Here is a 19,321-nt window from a genome sequence, read left to right as displayed (position 1 = left end):
CCACCCAGTGTGACTTGCTTGATTTGATTAAAGTAATAAGGAGCATGTTTAATGAGAAATGCATTAATTCATTCAAATAAGTGGCTTTATCAGAGGCGCTAAACAGAGTGTTTGTGTGTGTGTGAGAATGTGTGTGTGTGTCTGTGTGTGTGTGTGTGAAAAAGAAGTTATAATACAAGTAATTGGCTGAGGTGGAACTAAAGACTATGCTATAATTGCATGGTCTCAGCTGCATTCTACCAGTTGGATTTAGAGAACACGCACCCTGATTGAAGAGATAGGGTCTATGATTTAAAAAACACAACACAGGTCTTTAGTTTCATTCCCTTGCTGAGATCTCCCTCTCATTCTTTCAAATGGGGGCGGGGGATTCAGAAAGTTTAGTAGGGATCACAGTGACAGATCGAGTTAGTAGCTAGTTAGTAATTAACTGGATAAGTAACTGAAGAAACTCAAACACAATCTCTACCATAAAATGAAGCAGTTTGCATTCACTGTTATTTTTCGTTATCTTCCCTCTGACCCGGTGACATTTTAGGGAGTCTCTGTTCAATCCACTGGAAAGGGATTTATTTGGCTATCCCCATTCTGGAGTGGTGATATTTTGTTCCTGGAGCAGAATAGTGTTTACCTATGAACCCCATATGGCTTGTGATGGGAGGTCTGTGGTGAAACCGCAAAGCAGGAATCTACAATTCCCCATTGCCCTCTCCCCACTGAACATCTTCTTTCCCCTGGCTAGGTAGAAGGAAAGACCCTGGCCCAGGAAATGACAAGGCACTTCTGGCAGGAGAAAATGATTCCCATTAGCTGCATTCCCACTGCACTTCCACTTCTCCTGGCCATGTAAGAGGAAGGACCCACCCCAGGAAGTGATTGGGCACTCTCGGAAAACAGCAGTCACACTGTGAGCCCAGAGCTGGAAAGCAGCCGGGACCTTGCAGGAAATGCATGTAGAGCTGCGTGTGGAACAGGCTGTGACTGCTGGACATGACAGCTGGGTGCAGGTCTGTATGAGAAATATGAGTAGAGGTCTACTTGAATCGTTGGGGTCTACTTAAATTCCATGCCACCTTTACTTCTCTTCTGCTGCAGCTGGCAGGCAGTGCTGTCTTCAGAGATGGGCGCATGGGCAGCAGCCACTGTTCTCTGCTCTACCTTCAGAGCTGGGTGGCCGGAGATCAGATTTCACAGGGGAGACCAGATTTCATGGTCCATGATGCAATTTTCATGGCTGCGAATTTGGTAGACCCCCTACTTATGAGGGAGTAGCGGTGGCTGGGCAGGGAGCTAGTGCAAAGGGGCCCCAGGGAGAGACACACCTTTAAGCGATTCTGGCCTGGAAACCCACAACTTCCATTTCCTTGAACAGAGACTGGACTGGAGAAGGCACCCCAGGCTATAGGTCTGAAGAGCCCTAATTCTTGATTGGGCTGCCACAGGGGGCCCAACCAGAACTGCTATTGCTCATCTTGAACTGTAACTGGTTAACCCTCTGTACCCAGGATATTTGCAAGCTTCCCTTTTTCTGCTAGCCCTTTCACTTTGCCTAGGTCTAGCTGCTGAAGCACCTTCAGGGTTTGCCTTTGAGTGGTGGTACACCTGGCAGGCTACTGGTGCCTGAGGGGTTTGGTGTCGAGCTGCTCTGAGCAGCTATGATAATTACAGGGCTTTCTCCCCCATCTGGCTTTATTTGACCCTCTTCCCTGGTGTGTATCATGTGTCCCTCTCCCTGTCCTTTGCCCAGCTCTTCATGACTCCCACTGTACCCCTCATCCTCTTGTTCTACCCCTTTGCTTCCACCCCTCCTGCTGTTCTGTAAAGTGACTCCTGTTACACCTCCTGACTTCCACTACTGGCCTGTCTCTCCTCTTGTGCCTCCCTCACATTGTTGCCCCTTTGATTTCTGTTCTACTCGCTTCCCTTTATTTTGCTCCCAACCTGGCATTCCCGGGGTGTCTCCCCTGCTTCAGGGAGGGATCTGTTAGTCCTAGGAGAGAGAAATGTGGGAGAAGGTGTAAGGCTGAGTGAAGATTGCAATTGCACAGTTAACATGAACCCCTGCAGTGGGCCAAATTCTGCCTTCTGACCTGCGAGTGGCTCCTAGCGAAGTCAATGGATGTTCCGCTCCTTTGAAAATCAGTGACCTTCAGATAGAGCCTAAATATGAATTTAGTTCTGAGGTTTGCCAGGTTGGAAAGTTTTGGCCAAGATGTTTCAAAAATAGGTTGAAACAGAGGATTGATGTCTGAGATTTTAAAAGCTGTCCCTGGGGATTAAATTGAATGGGAGATGAGTGGCTCTATCCCCTGCACTGCTCTGAAAAACTCAACCTTGGGGATTACTTTTGAGGCCTCCCTTTAAACCACCATGAGATGGGCTCACAACAAAATCTGAGGATGTTTGGAATGTGCTCATATCTGAACTGTATGGCTGACCTCTGTCTCTATCCAGACCGGAATCTCAACTTTGCAGCTCAGGTTCTTCTCTAGTAACAAGTGGCTTTAAGTCTATTACTAGCCTAAATCTTAACTTCCAAAAAATTCTGTTCAGATTTTATTCCGATTGTGCAGAGAATAGGTGCATAGTTTGGATTGGACAAGCCTCAATCACGACTTCTAAGAAGAGGGGATAAGATAAGAATGACATGCTATATGAATAGGTTTCAGGTCTATTGCTCAATGCACATGACAGTTATATGCCTTTCTCTCCCTCAGAAGGAGAAGAACAAGCCTCTAAGATTCCAATTTATCATTTTAATCATCACTTCCTCTTCCACACTTTTTTTGCAAGGACTATCAATTTTCTGCAATACTTTGCATTACTGAAATATATAGTTAGTTTATTGATGATTGTCCATAAAGATCAAATAATCATTTAGCTTTTATTTTCCCTCAGACAAAGTCAATAACTTTAAGCTTTATATGTTTGGATGAATTTACAAATATTTTAAAAAACAACACAGTATAACTGGGCCTGTATAGTTTTAATGTGGAATCTTACCAGAAATCTATCAACAAAAATGTACGGACATTTGGATTCCTTTTTGAGTTTTTTTAAAAAGTTCCAAAATCCCATTGCATTAAGCCCTGATGAGGAACACATTTCTGAGGTAACATAGATCTTTCACTAAATTTGCCAATATACTGTAGGTTTTCTTTCCCTTACAAAAGTAGTAACTCGGGTTGCAAGTAAAAAAGTATTATACTGGTCATGTATCATGGAACATTCAATGTTAGTTGGGAATTCATTTTTTGGAAACAGATACTTAAATTTCACATCCAGGGCAGAATTCAATGCCCTTCTTCTCTTTATTGAAAGACATCAGGAAGATACTCAAGAGAGAGGATTAAGAGGGGATTTTAAAACTCACTTTCCTCATCTTTGTGAAACTAGTATTTATCTGTGAACCTGAGCACATGTCATATTTACCAAGTTTCCTTCAGCACACTCAGGAGATCTCCAAACATGGCATTATTGTGTACGCAGTAAATGTTTATCCCATGCATGTCTGTTACTATGGAGCGACTTAGTGAATTTAGAAAAAAAAAATTCTGCAAATCCAGGAGAAAGCTAAACTCCTCACCTCTCATGCTGTTCAAACACAAGCCACAGTTTGCTTCCAGGCAGAGTTTATCAGTAGGCTCTGCTATGGTGTCCAGTGAACAACTCTCAGAGTTGATATATGGGAACTGTTTTCAAGGGGCAAACTCTGGGTGAAAGCAAAATATTTGTTAAGAGTCTAAAAGGCTGAGAATGTTTAAAGCCCTGGCTTTCATTAGCAACACGTTTAAGGCGCAGACATTGAAATATTGTTTCCAGAGTTGATTCCTAGAAGCTTGAATCTACAATGTATCAATCACATACTGCAATGAGTCATATTTAATCCAGTTCTCTCTTTCACTGAACCATGGCAATGCAATTTTCTGAAAGAAATGGAGATGTTTACAGAACTGTTAACAGCTCCTACCATTTACACGTCAGTGTTCTATTATGCTTCCATCACCAGCATCCAAGGCTTGTACCTCATAAAACTTCTTCCATGTAATTAGACAGATAGTTTCTGACTTGGCCACCTGGCTGTGAAGCCTGTCTCTCTCCAATAATGTCTTTCTATGCTATTTCAAATCTGTAAGATTCAGACACCAACCAAGTAAAGTGCCAGAAGGTAGAAATGTAACAGATTAACAGCAAAACTCATTTCTCACATGCAAGTGGATAATGCTACAGTATAACCAATGAACAGATTTTAAAAAGTATGAAAATAGTTGTAGATGTGGATGCCCAGTGCTTACATGATAAAATGCTGCTTCTGCCTCTCATAGAAAACCTGGTGAGCAAAAGCATCTCTTGATGTTTGTCCTTTACTTCCCTTATTTAAATGTTGGGATGGGGGACCGTTGACACCTATAGAGGATTGTTTCTATATCTGTTTCTATAACCGTTAGCTAGGAAAAACCTTAATCTATAAATGCAGACAAGATACAGGCTCAGCAAACTTGTTAAACATGAGCGTTTGACAGATTAACCAGGAACAGTATCACATCTCTCCTCACACACACAAGAGGCATTAATCAAAAATATATGGTCTTAGCAAGGATGTTCGGTGGAAACAGAAGAAGAAAATAAGTCAGATATCATTCAAGATTTTCAAAAAGGTACGCTGCTTCCCCCATTGCTAAATTACACCAGAGAAGGCAATTACCTTTTCATTTTTCCTCTCCTCTGCTTTGCAGGAGGTGTTGGTTGGGCTGGAAGTCACCAAGCCACTGATCGGCCCATTTCCTGCCTCTCCGTTCAAGTTGGCCGCACTGACATTTGGAGGAGTAATGGCTGCTGCTGCTGAAGTGAGAGGAATGATGGGCCTGGCACACTGTGCTCCAGGAATAACTTGGACAGGGGACTGGTGGGCATGTTGTGGAGAAGCCATGGAGTGTGACCTAACCACAGTGGCTGGGAGACGGGATGGAGAGTTCTGGGTTCTCAGTGGTGAGACGGTTGCCGTGGGCCGCTCCGGTACCTGGGCAGAGGGGTGTGCTACTGAAGAATAACAGGAGGTAAGCACAGCAAAGAATGAAGCTTGTTAGTACTGATACAGGTCAAAGGAACAGATAATTTTATTTACTTTATGATAAACGTACTTTACTCCCTAGTGTTAGACTGTCCACAGGAGAGGTAAAAGTTTAACATCAGAATGTATTGTATTGGAAGAAGAGCAGGGCAAAATTTTTCATCCAAACCTATTTTTGCTGAAAAATGCAGATTCAGGTCAACCAAAACATTGTGCGAATTTATGTCAACTTTGGCAAATTGTTTCAGTCAAAGAAAATATTTCAGTAATGTCTAAATCAATCGTTTTGACTTTTATAAAAATGACACTTTTTGGTTTTCTGGGCTATAGTCATAAGGGCACCATTCACAAAAAGGAGGAGGTTGTGGTGCTGCCAGCCTCCCTTGAACCCAACATCCCCGTGCATAGGGCACTCACTTAGGACATAGGAGACAGGTTTGCATTCCCACTCTGGAGCAGGGACTTGAACCCAGGTGAGTGTCCTAACCACCAGGCTACTGGCTCTTCTGATGTAGTTTTCTCTCATTCTATCCTGCTGAAGCTGTTCCGCTTTGTATAAAATACCTGAATTGTCATTAGACCCCAGACAGAGAGCATGAGAGTGACTTTATAGCCCACGGTTAGAGTGCTCGGCTGGGAATGGGGACAGGTCCCTGCCCCATTGAAAATTTCAGTATTTTATACGAAGTGGAACAGCTTCAAGAAAGAGTGAAAGAGACCTACCCTAGGATAGCCTGTAGGTGGCTAGTGCATTCACCTGAGCATGGGGAAACCTGAATTTACATCTCCATTCCAGAGTGGGGATTCAAACTTAGGTCTCCTGTCTCTCACTTGCCGGGTGAGTGCCCTAGCCACTGGGCTTTCAGGTATAAGAGTGTGTGTGAGGAGGAGGGGGACAGCACCACTACTGACAAAAAATGTGGGGTTTGGGTCAATTTTTTCCTCCAATTTTTCAGAACTGCCAGTGAATCAAAAAATCAGTTCTTCACATGGCTCTACCTGAAAGTATTTTCCTCATATGAAACACACAGTGTTTTAAAATAGGGACAAAGAGTCCTGTGGCACCTTATAGACTAACAGAAGTATTGCAGCATAAGCTTTCATAAGCTTTCGTGGGTGAATACGAAAGCTTCACCCACGAAAGCTTATGCTCCAATACTTCTGTTAGTCTATAAGGTGCCACAGGACTCTTTGTTGCTTTTTACAGATCCAGACTAACATGGCTACCCCTCTCGTGTTTTAAAATAAAAACCCACAATTCCTACCACATCTTGTAAACAGCCCACTGAGTGTACTGTTGACTTCTACAATCATTGAGTGTCCATGGTATTTACTCTTCAAGGTAAACACAAATATACTCCATTTTAAAAATAAATTCCTACTTCACTCTAATAGTTACTGTTAACTCTTTGATCATTTCTGGAGCTCCTAACTGTTAAACTTACATCAGCAGGGACTAATTTAGATTATTAAAACTGATCTTGTATTTTTGAAATGTGATTTAAAGAAACCAAAAACTGTACAATATTTTAGGCTTAACAATATGTATTGGCACTTTAAAAAAGAGAATAGCAAATTACTATGCTGTTCAAGACAAGTTAAGTAGTGCCAATCATTAAAGCACGTTTGAGATCAGCTTTGTTTCTGCCAGGAAAATCCTAAAGGGACTATGCAAAACCACTTAGTTTTCCTTCCCCAGATAGGTGAACTCCACTTTACCTCAGCAGATCACCACCAAGAACCGGGGAACTACTGCTCATCTATATAACAATAACTACAACACACTGACTATCAATGCCAGCCCTCCAAGGATCCAGGAAACTATAGAATGCTTCATGTGTCAAAAAGTATAGCACAGAGCTCCAGTTTCATTTCCATGCCTAAGTCTTTTCTGTTCTCCAGGTGGGTTTGTTGCTTTGTACAGTGGAGAAGAATAGGCCAGAGTTAAGCATTCCCAACACTTAAAAAATTCAGTAGTTCTCTTAAAATTCCCTTTCTTAAGAATACTTTTTAAGCAGCATTAAAACCAATCTGTGGAGTTCTGTCATGGGATATTACTGACCAGCATTATTCTAGTAAAATTCAAAAAAGGATTTTCTATTAATATCTGTCAGAACAGCACCTGCTCTTACATCGCTAGGGTTTAAAATGGCAAAGGGCATCATCCCCACGCTCAGCGTAGCAACTGATCACCATCTGAGCTCATGAAGCAATTCCACCCTAATCTTATTCCCATGTTACACACACAACACTGGATGCCTATTGAGATTTTTTTTTAACCTCTTCTTGAAGCATCAGATATTACCAACCTTTGGAAGACAATCAACTAGATGGACACCTGTGCTAGATGGACCCCTAATATATTCCAGTACAGCAACTCCAATGTTGGTATGATTCTCTTTCCCAGTTATTCCTTCATCCCAGTTATTCCTTCATCCAACAGAGTTTCTGTTTATTCATGTTGAATTTAGCAATCCACCAAACTGTCACTTATTTGTCTGGAATTTTTTTGTAACTTTGTCCTCCAGGAAGAGTAAGAGTCCACGAATTCAGATTTTCTCCAGATTGTCATTTTCTTTTTTACTGTCTTCCCTACCTCCAGGGGCGGCTCAATGTTTTTTGCCGCCCCAAGCACAGCAGTCAGGCGGCCTTCGGTGGCGTGTCTGCAGGTGATCTGCTGTTCCCGCACCTTCGGCATGCCTGCTGCTGAATTGCCACCGAAACCGCGGAACCGGCGGACCTCCCACAGGCATGCCGCCGAAGGCTGCCTGACTGCTGCCCTCACAGCGACCAGTGGGCCGCCCCCCATGGCTTGCCGCCCCAGGCACGCGCTTGCTGCGCTGGTGCCTGGAGCCGCCCCTGCTACTCGATCACCCAACAACATGTAATGAAATATATGGGCCATCTCCAAATTCAGGTTAGAAATGGGTATTATTGATTTACTCCCACCTAACTCATCCCCTCCCAATCTTTGTGTACAAATTGTATTTGTGGGTAGGCTAATCGAGTGGCACTCTCGTTTGGGATTTGTGTAATGTGCAAGTCCTGCTACAAGAAATCAAATCTTGTAGCCCTCTACAAGCATAAGGGCAGTGTTCAAGGTCTGAAAATATTGTTACAGTCAGATTGGTTCCAAGGTGAAATGGTATTTCTATAGATCTCTGGGATAAGAATACAAATGATAGAACTTCATTGCATGCTGCTACCTCCCTCTAGATTTAAGGTTGATTCGATAGTCATACTGACATGCATTGTTTGTTTAATACAGGCATCAGCGTTTCTAGGCATGAAGGAAACTGACAGTGCCAAAAACAGCAAAAGAAATGGTCGGAGAAGACTCAGCTGTGAGCAGGGCTTCTACAGTCTATAGCTGTCTTTGCTCTAAACATCTGTGGGTTTGGATTGTGCTGTGTCAATCATTCTATTAATTAGCAATGTTCACTGAAGACTATTTTTGTTCTGGACTGCTCATATTTCATTTTCTGTATTTCGACATTAGTGGATTTGTGAAAAAATTGATTTGTTATTCATGTATATTGCAAGCCAACAAGAGCATGACTTGAATATTGTATAATTTTCTTTTATTGGAAGTACCTTCTTTTTTTTTAAGACATAGGATTAAGTTTCTTCACTCTGCAGGCCGAGATGCAGAAGAGCTCTGTAGGATTTGGGCTACTGGACAGCAGCCTATTCTGGCCATTGTGGATTGGTGAAAGAGAAATTGAACTGGAGTATTCCTTAAGTCAATGTTGGAAATTCTGCTAATTTTCCCTTTACTTTGTGAATTACATATTGTGTCTAATACATTGTTTGGTTTTTTGAGATCTTAAAATAAACCTCAAATACCCATGGAAAGTATGAGAAGCACAAAAAATTAAGTGCCAGGAGAGCTATATTTCCTGAGTTATTCTGCTCTGACTACTTTGCATGTCAAGATGTTGGAAGGATATTGAGATGTGGTCTCAAAACCACATGGGACAAGAAGAACGCAGGGAGTGCTGGCAGGTAGCTTCTGAAGGCAGAAGGCAGCTACATGGATTAGCTGAGAGATGGGAAAGGGAGGGTATAATGCATCTACCTGGGCTAAAATTATCCTGCAACCACATCCTGTCTTAGCTCCATGAGAATACTTCTTTATTCTTTATTATTTAGCATGGCCATCTAAAGCAACAGGAACTTCCTAAAAGGTTCCAGAGAGCCAAAGATATATTGTACTGCCAGATCTGTGTAAACTGATGCCAGCTTGGTTACTATTACAAGATACATGACACAGTGACATATTTAATGCTACTTTCCAACAAGCACTCCATTCCTGCCTCCTGAGTCTTTCCAAACCGTGAATATGTTTCAGATCATGCATGGTCTGACTACAAGGGCTGCTGGTGACTAGACAAGCAGTGGAGAGGAAATCTGGAGAACTTGCTGATCGGTTCATTTGAGGAAGAAGTAAGCACTTACAGAACATTGATAAGGGAAGCAAAGGGACACAAGGAGAACACTATGGCCAGCAGAATTACAGACAAGAAGAAATTGTTTAAATCTATTAGGAACAAAACAAATCATAAAAGAATCATAAGAATGGTACTGGGCCATTACTAGATGGTAGTGGTAAAATTATCAATAATAATACACAAAAGAAGACACGTTCAATAGATATGTCTATTCTGTATTTGGGGGGAAAACAGGTAATGTATGTGACATTACACACCATATTTTTCATAGAAATATGGTTATGATATGAATATGGCCTAACTAAGATATATTTTATGCAAGATGGGTCTTGTAAGGTATCATTGGAAAGGTTATGATTTACTGAATGTGATTATCCAATTTGTATGCATGTATCATTTCTGTATCTAAAGATAGGAATATTGGCTACATAACAATTACAACTGTGTGTGTATTTGGGAGACACCCATCAGCTTTGATGGGCCATTAGGAAGAAACAATCTTTATAGATACAAATATACTATACTTTAAAGATACTAATCTCTCTCCTTCCTGAGAGGCGTCCTGGGATGTAGCTGTGACACTACTAGGTCAGATGGTCCTGTCACCTGGTACTAAACACTATCTTGGACTTCTAGTGATTTTCCACCAAAAGGAGGAGGAGGTCAAGACTGGGAAACAAAAGATTCCTGCCTTATGTAAATCTTATTTAAGGCTGGGGAGTAAGGCAAACAGGACTCTTCTCCATTCCTTCCTGCCCAAGAAGAAAGTCTACTGAAAGTACCTGAAGAGACAAAGGAACTGAGCTGTGGGAAAGGCAAGGGCTGAGTCCAGACTGAGACAGAGGAGTATAGTCTGTAAAGAGAAATAACTGGAACGCTGAGCTAGAAACTATGCATCCTGCCTAATTCAACATTTAGGGTGAGAAATTACATTTTGTAACCTGTTTCTTTAGTGAATCAAGCTTAGTTTGCGTGTTTTGTTTTATTTGCTTAGTAATCTGTTTTGCTCTGTTTGCTATCCCTTATGATCATATAAAATGTAGCTTTTATTGTTAATAACCTTATTTCTTGTTTTCTTGTTTATAACATAACCCAGTTTGTGCGATCCAATCCATATGGGAGGGAGGGGGTGTGACAACAAGCTGTGCATATCTCTCTTCACATTGAGGGAGAGGACAAATTTTTATCAGCTTGTGCTGTGCAGATCTTTCTATACAGCACAACACAATATTATCTGGGGTTTACCTCTCCACAGTGGGTGTGCATGGGAGTGCTGGATGAATCCTCTCACACAGATCTGACTGTAGTCTGTGTCTGCAGCTGGCTGTGGTCTTGCCTGGGTGTGTGCTGGAAAGGGGCTTGAGAGCCTGGCACAGCAACCCAGTGCAAGGGAAATCCAGGCTGGCAGGGCCGGAGGGCTGAGTGGGACCCAAGCATATCAAGTGACATCCCAGAAGGTGGGGTTCAATCCGTCACAATGTAGTCATATATAAAAACACTTTCTATTCCGCTAGTTTCTTAGGAGGATGATAAACTGCAGCTACTAAAGTTAGACATTTCTAAATCAGCAGGTCCAGATAGCTTGCATCCAAGAGTTTTAAAAGAGGTGGGTGAGAAGCTTGCTGGACTGTTAATGCTGGTTTTCAATAAGTCTGGGAACACCACAAAAGTTCCAGAAAACCGGAAGAAAGTTAATGGTGTGCCAAGGATAAACAGGATTACCCAGGTAATTATAGGCTGTCAGTCTGACAGCAATCCCAGGCAAGATAATGGAGCAGCTGATACAGGACTTGATTAATAAAGAATTAAAGGAGGATAATATAATTAATGCCAATCAACATGGGTTTATGGAAAATAAATCATGTCAAACTAACTTGATATATATTTTATGAGATTACTACCTTTATCAGCCAAAGTTGTAGTGTTGATGTACTATACCTAGACTTCAGTGAGGCATTTGACTTGGTACCACATGACATTTTGATTAACAAACTAGAAGATATAAAATTAACATGGCACCTACTGTATGGATTAAAAGCTGGTTAACTGATAGGACTCAAAATGTAATTGTAAACAGGGAATCATCATTGAAAAGGTGCATTTTTAATGGGATTCTACAGGGATCAGTTCTTGGCCCTACATTATTTAATATTTTTATTAATGACCTAGAAGAAACAAAGTCTGCACTGATACAGTTTGCAGATGGCAAAAAAATTGTCAGAAGAGTAAATAATGAAAGTCCAAGTCACTAACACAGAGCAATTTGAATTGCTTGGTAAGCTTGGCTGAAGGAAACCGTATGTATTTTAATATGGCCAAATGTCAGTGTATACATGTAGGAACAAAGAATGTAGGCTATATTTGCACAATGGGGGACTCTATCCTTGGAAGCAATGACTATGAAAAAGATTTGGAGGTCACAGTGGATAATCAGCTGAACATGAACTCCATGCGATGCTGTGGCCAAAAGCACAAACAGGGAATCTCGAGTAGGAGTATTTGGCAATGGTGCGACCATTACTAGAATACAGTGTCCCATTTTGGCTGCCCACAATTCAAGAAGGATGTTGATAACTTCGAGAGGGTTCAGAGAAGAGCCACAAGAATGGTTAAAGGATTAGAAAACATGCCTTATGGTGACAGACTCAAAGAGCTCAATCTACTTAGTTTAAAAAAGAGATGGTCAAGGAGTGACTACTTTACATTCTAAGTAACTACATAGGGAATGAATATTCAATAATGGGCTCTTTAATCTGTAAAGTGATCCAATGGATGGAAGTTGAAGCTAGACAAATTCAGACTGGAAATAAGGAGTATATTTTTAATAGTGAGAGTAATTAACCATTAGAACATTTACAAAGGATTGTGGTCGATTCTCCATCACTGGCAATTTTCCAATCAAGTTTGGATGTTTTTCTAAAAGATACACTTTAAGAATTATTTAGGGGAAGTTCTATGGCCTGTGTTATATAGGAGGTCAGACTAGATGATCACAATGGTCCCTTCTGGCCTTGGAATCTATCAATCTTCTCTCTGAACTACAAAAAATTAATTATGATAATTAGATTACATTGTAGCGTGACTTCTATGCATGTAAAGAGATGCCACTATGCGTTACAACCAAAGAAATAGAATAAGATTTAGATTCATGGGGATTTGATTACTTTTCCACTTGGCCTGTGTTATAAGGAGGTCAGACTAGATGATCATAATGGTCCCTTCTGGCCTTAATCTGAGAATCTATGTTTTAGATTGTAGCATACTTTGTCTAGTCTGTTCTGAATCTAAAATCTTCAGTTGCCAGCATTCCCAGTGCTTCTCTAGCTCAGTCTTTATAAACACAAGGGCTCAAGTCTCTATAAAATATTAAAAACAAAACATCTTTACATTTTGCCGTAAAGATCTACCATGTAATTTACTTTTAATTCACTCAACATTGCAACAATTGAACATGAGGAAAGCAGCATAAATTCTGCTCCAGAAAACCCGTGCTTTGCATCAAAAAGGAAAACTAGAAACAACACTGGCCCCCTGCTGTGCAAACCTCTTATTCGCATTTCAAAGAGGTGGCACTGTTTTTTGGATATCTTCCTTTACCACCAGTGCTGAGTCCTCTTCTGCCTAATATATAACTTTCATCCTTGAAGCCCAGTGAAATGTTTCTTAATTTTAAGTCACATATTACTTGTTTGTGATAAGTGCAGTATTTTTTTTTGTCAGTAAGCCAACTGGACTTAGAAATGTTAATCTTCTTAGGATGCAGGATGCTTTATTCTCTAAAATAAATTATGTAAATATTTGTAACCACTGTAATCTATTTCAGCTGTGACAACAGCACAATCTGATAAACACAGCATAGTTCCCAGAGATCAATAGAAGTCTGTAAATATTACAAGCAATAAAACATATCCTATTACAGAGGGCTGAGCTTTGACTAAAATGAAAGACTTGCAAAGAAAACTTGTAGGTACAATCGGATTCCAGTGGCTTTTTTCACGAGGGATACAATGTCAGATTCTGAGAAGGTAAGGCAAGAGGCATTAGGGAGACTATACATACCCATCTGCATGGCACTGCGAGTCTGGCTGACCATTTGCTGGGCTGAGTACCTCATGCAGTTATTCATCTGAGGAGACGCTGTTTGTTGTTGGGGATGTGTCTGAGGTGCAGTGATTGGAACAACAGGTCTGACAGCAGTGGCCGTGTTTGTAAGACTTGCACCTCCTGGGTGAACAGCTCCTGGGGGTCCTTTTACTGTCTGAGCCCCGCCTGCTAAGCTATTCCTGGGCTGGCCACCTCCTATAGGCACTCTAAAGAGAAAGGAAGTATAATGTGAAAACTCTGTTAAGACATAGTTACTCGTATACTGCAGTGATTGCCATAAACTACCAGAAGTCCCCTGAAGTGGGACATGATACAAATTAAGGTATTAAAATAAAATGAAGTTTAAGGGTAAGTATTCTATTTTGTTTATATTTCCCAGAAAAATATGTATTTTGGTGGAATTTTGCACCTTCTCCCCTGCTCCGCACATGGGGGATCGCTCAAGCTTGAATGTTCAGCACAAGATACAAATGATATAAGAACAGAAAGATCATCTTTTTTTCTCCATGAACTTGTTCGAAACCCAGAATTACTGCTTCAATTTATTTTAATAGACTTCTACATATTACCAACCAAATCCAGAAGAAACGGATGTCATCAAAATGCTGTTTTGTACAGCATGGCTATGTTTGCAGGTGGCAATGGAAAAATAATTAAAATGAGCCGTGAAGATATTAATGTAGGGCCTGAGCTCCATGCAAATGTATGTGGAATAAAAGATGGGCAGCACCAAATCCCTACAGTATGCCTGTTGAATCAGAATGGTGATGTTCGGGTTTGGACTGGCAGCCTCAAAACCAGCTGGTTTGGTTGGCTTTGGATTTTCACATGAACCATTCACCCAGTTCTAATTCAAAAGAATGATAAGTGAGCCCAGAGGCTAGGTGAGCTCAACTGACCTTACTGGAAGGGAGATCTGTTTAATAGGCAAACAAACAAGCAAACAACCAACCCCCCTACAAAACCCAGCCCTAGCAGCTCACCCACATTGTACACATTTTCCTTCTCTTACCTGCTTGGCCCTGGAAACCCTTTGATTATCCACGTTGTCTGGGCAAGCAGAGAGAAGAGGATTCAGGGACAAGACTGTTTCTTTATGCAGCCAGCTCAGCAGAGCCCTGTTCCCCTGCTGACCAAGGTCTACACCAGGGGTTCTCAACCTTTTTCTTCTAAGGCCTCTCTCAACATGCTATAAAAGCTCCAGGGCCCAGTGGGGGAGGGAGGAGACTCGGGACTCCGGGCATGGGTGGGCCCTTAAGCATAGACATACTTTGGGCCAGTAGGGCTTGGGCCAGCTCCGTGCAGTAGGATCCAGGGAGGCAGCGCCACCTCCCCCCTCTGACTTCCCTCAGCAGACCACCCAGCCTGTCTGCGCCATGTGTGGTGGGGTTCAGCACCAAAAGTTTGAAAACCACTCAGGGTACAGAGAGGGGGTAGCTAGGAGCTGTGTGCGGGAGGGAGGGTAATGCGGGGGGAGGGAGGGGTCGCTAGGGGCTGTGTGAGGGCAGGGGGTAGCTCAGGGTGCAGGCAGGGGGTAGCTGGGGCTGTGTGCAGGCAGTGGGGGAGGGGTAGCTCAGGATGCAGGGAGGGGAGTAGCTAGGGGCTGTGCACCAGGAGGGCTCCCCTATGGTCACTGGTCCCCAAGGGCTCTGCCAGCCACAGAGCTGGGTCCCCCTGCCTGGGTGGCTCTTACTAGCTGCGTGAGCTGAGGAGCAGCAGCCACAACCCTGGGCACCAACAGCAGGCGAGGGAACGAGGAGGTCGCCTGCTCCATGGTGCCAGCCAGAGCAGCAGCTGCCCGCACTGACCGACACTGGCTTCCCCCCTCTGACCTGGCCAAGGGGTGGAGCCTCGGGGCGGGTAGAGGGGGAAGTGTGTGGGGGGGTGGAGCTGCCCTTGGGATTGTTCTGGCACTGCAGGGAGAGGGGGCAACTAGCGCTCGGGGCTTCATCAGCCCCACGGCGGGGGGTGCCAGGGCTCCCAGCTTCATGCCAAAGCTCCTGGCGTCAGTCCTGTGGTGGAGGGCATCAAGGCTCGGGGTTTCAGCCCCATGGCCGGGGGGCGCCTGGGCTTGGGGTTCCTGTCACAGGGTCCCGCGGCCCTCCTGAAAGGGCTCGAGGGCCGCAGACCCCCAGTTGAGAACCGCTGGTCTACACTACAGACTTACACCAGTATAACTACATCGCTCAGGGGTGTGAAAATCCATACCCCTGAGCAATGTAGTTGTATCGACCTAACCCCGGGTGTAGAAAGCACTATGTCAACATAGCTACCGCCTCTCGCGGAAGCGTATTAACTACGCTGACCGAAGTTCTCCCATCCGCGTAGTAAAGCAAAGCTGCAGCTTTTTAAGCGTAGACTTGCCCCAAGTCTCATTCTTTCCCTCCCACTGACCTAGTAACTGCAGTCAGAAGGGGTGAAAATACTGTACAGATGCCAGCTCTCTATTTGCTCTTACATGTATAGTGTGTTCTTCTCCGCTAGCCAAGTGCCTGCCCTCTACTTCCCAGCAGTGCTGTGAAACAGATCAAATGGCTTTGGTGCTATTCTGTTCTCATTGCCCTCCCTTGTCCACCTCACTGCATTGAGCTCCACAAGAGGAGGAGAGAGAAGAGGATAAAGGGCAGAACATGAGGACATGATACAGGAGGGTGGGGAGAGAAGTATTTGGGCTGGAGAAAATGGAAGGGCGAGATGGCAGGAAATCAGACCGGGGAGAGGAGATAATGGAGGGGAGCTAAGATAGGCTGTAGGAGGCTGGATGGGTGAGAGGACTTTAGAGAGAGAAATAGTTTAAATGTAATAGGACAGAGAGAGGGGAAAGGAGGAGAGGGAGGGGAAACACTGAACATACGAATTAGAGTGAAAGGCCAAACCAGAGAAGAAGATATTAAGTCCTAAAGAAAGAGAGTGAAGGGGGAAAACAAATACAAAGGAATAAGTCTGAGGGAAAGCATGCACACACACTAATGAGAGGATGCAAGACGCTACAGTCAAAAAATGTGAAGACAGGAAGATAAACAAGAGAAGGAAGAAAAATAATAGAAACATAGATTCCTACATTTTTTCACTTTGTATAAAGTTTGCCTATTTATGTTGTTTTGAATCCATCTTCATGGTGGTATAACTGGGTTTCTTTTAAACTGGAAAATCTTGAACATTTCCCCCACCTTCCAGACAGGGAAGAGGTGACACACTGTCTAGGGTCCTTACCCCCTTTGGGTGCTATGTGTCACCCTCAATGACATTGTGAAAAGTGGACAAGTAGGAAATGAGATTCAGAGAGAGCTGGCTAAATCACCAGCAATAGGCTTGATTCACCAATATAGCAACATGCATGCCTCTGCGCTCACAAGCAGAGATGCACCCCTGCAGGTTTAATAACACTGCTGGGGAATCCCATAGGAACCCTCCAGCAGAGGGAGCCTGAGAGATACTTGAAATTAGTACATTTCCTGGATACCCTGTCCCTGTTCCCAACTGGCCGTGCACAGCCCTCCACCCTGCCCCCTAGCATGCTCCTTTGTTTTGCTGGTTGAAGGAAAGGAAAACGGGTAAATCAAAGACTGTGACAAATGGGAGAGTTTGTTTATTATAGTATTTTTCTTGCTGTTTTCACTTAAGGTACTGCATATATGAACAGACTGTTTTAATTACACGTTCATTTCTAATGGATCATAAAATTAATCATAGAACTCATGTGGTGCAGAAAGCATTTTTGCCTTTTAGCATTTTTCAGTGTCTTATTCTAGCTATGACATGCTGCATTTAGCAAAGTCTTGCTGATCCGGATCACCAATACCACAGCATGAACCTTTTACTTGTTAAGAGCTAAAGAGTCAAGTACCGCAGGCAGCCAAGTTGCTGTATAAAAATCAGATAAAGAAATTTAGATTAATGAATAATTCAGGCATTACAAAGCTATAGCGTTAATTCTTTTGGCACTGAAATGCAACCTTAGACTAAAGTCAGCTAGACTACAGGTGGGGCAAAGTGAAAACAATGTTACAGTTATTCAGAGAGTCAAACTGATATTTATTTTGTTTTGGTTCAGGTTCTGATTCAGTTGCAGTCAGTGTGTTGGGTTCAATTCTGATTCAAGTCATCAGAAAAAACGCAAACAATGGTTCAGTTATCAGTTTGAACCAATTTGAATCAAATATCAATGTCAGTGGAAGTAAATTCAAAAAAGAGAGTTGAAACTTAAAATTGAAACTATTTTGATTTTTGACCATATATCTTCAACTTCAAGAGTTTTCCTAGTGTTTTTGTGTTGTCAAATAAGCACAATTTTTTTTATGAACAATTTGTTTGAGCAAACTAAAATAACATCTTCTAACATTTGTTATGTCATATTGGACTTCTGCGGTGAAAGGGATACATTTGAGTTTGGGGCCTCAAGTGGGGCAACTGGTGGGAGGAAATGCCCCAGATACTGGAGATGGGTCAGAGGAGGCCTGCCTAAGGTTGGGGAGCCACTACATTTTTCCTTGGGTTTGAAGAGTTATTGTTAACTTCTGGGACCAGGGAGGATTCCACCTGATTCCTCCCCAGGGCAGTCTCAGAGATCTTTTCTCTGGGGCCCCCTGCTGCCTCATGTGGTAAGCAGGCTGCTCCTAAACTTCCTCTCTCCCTTCCTACACTTGTGGGCTGGCCTTCGTCGATTCTCATTGTCATGTCATTCTCCTCTCATTACAGTAGAGCCTCAGGCCTGGTCCACACTAACCCCCCATTTCGAACTAAGATACGCAACTTCAGCTCTGTGAATAACGGAGCTGAAGTTGAAGTACCTTAGTTCGAACTTATCGCGGGTCCAGACGCGGCAGGCAGGTTCCCCCGTCGATGCAACGTACTCCTCTCGCTGAGCAGGAGTACCGGCGTTGACGGTGAGCACTTCCGGGATCGATCCCAAAAGATCGATTGCTTATCACCGGACTCGGAGGTAAGTATAGACCTACCCTCAGAGTTACAAATACCAGCATTATGAACTGACCAGTCAACCACACATCTCGTTTGGAACTGGAAGTACACAATCAGGCAGCAGCAGAGACAAAACAAAAACAAACAAACAAAACAAATACTGTACAGTACTGTGTTGAATATAAACTACTAAAAAAATAAAAGGGAAAGCAGCATTTTTCTTCTGCATAGTAAAGTTTCAAAGCTGTATTAAGTCAATGTTCAGTTGTAAACTTTTGAAAGAACCACAATAACGTTTTGTTCAGAATTTTGAACATTTCAGAATTACAAACAACCTCATTTCCGAGGTGTTTGTAACTGTGAGGCAGAGGTGGATTACAGATTTCTGGGACCCTGGGCCAGAGCAAATGGGGGCCCTCCCCCCCCAGTGCTCCTGCTGGGGAGCTGGATCAGAGCATGGGGGCTTCCCCCGCCCACCCAGCACTCCTCCGGGGTTGGGGAACAGGGGCTTCCCCTGCCTACCCAGTGCTCCTGCCAGGAAGTGGGGTCGGGGCGTGGGGGCTTGCTGTGGGCAGGCGGAGCAAGTTGGGGCATGCCCATTTTTTCAGGGGCCACCTGGGCACAGGCACCGTTGGCCCAGTGGCTAATCCACCACTGCTGTGAGGTTCTACTATATACTGGGGCAGGCCTTTCTAGCACCAATCACATGCCTATTTATTTTGTTGTCTTGTTTTATAATGAAAATATGGTCACAGTAGTTTTTCTAGAATACTGA

At 43.1% G+C, this 19,321-nt stretch overlaps 1 protein-coding gene across 3 annotated transcripts in view; it reads right to left on the bottom strand.

Annotated features, from left to right (window-relative positions):
* Window positions 1-19,321, bottom strand: part of SH3RF3 (SH3 domain containing ring finger 3) — a 378,424-nt gene that overhangs the window by 33,475 nt on the left and 325,628 nt on the right. For 2 of the 3 annotated variants that reach the window (XM_034758088.1, XM_034758086.1), the window contains 2 exons: window positions 13,582-13,832; window positions 4,706-5,040 (listed from right to left, as the gene is read on the bottom strand). In XM_034758088.1, the coding sequence (XP_034613979.1) occupies window positions 4,706-5,040; window positions 13,582-13,832 (586 nt within the window). The remainder of the gene's footprint in view (window positions 1-4,705; window positions 5,041-13,581; window positions 13,833-19,321) is intronic. The other variant, XM_034758087.1, reaches the window with a different exon arrangement.

This window comes from Trachemys scripta, chromosome 1 (assembly GCF_013100865.1).
Source record: "Trachemys scripta elegans isolate TJP31775 chromosome 1, CAS_Tse_1.0, whole genome shotgun sequence".
NCBI lineage: Eukaryota > Metazoa > Chordata > Testudines > Emydidae > Trachemys > Trachemys scripta.
This window is presented reverse-complemented; position numbering and strand designations above follow the sequence as displayed.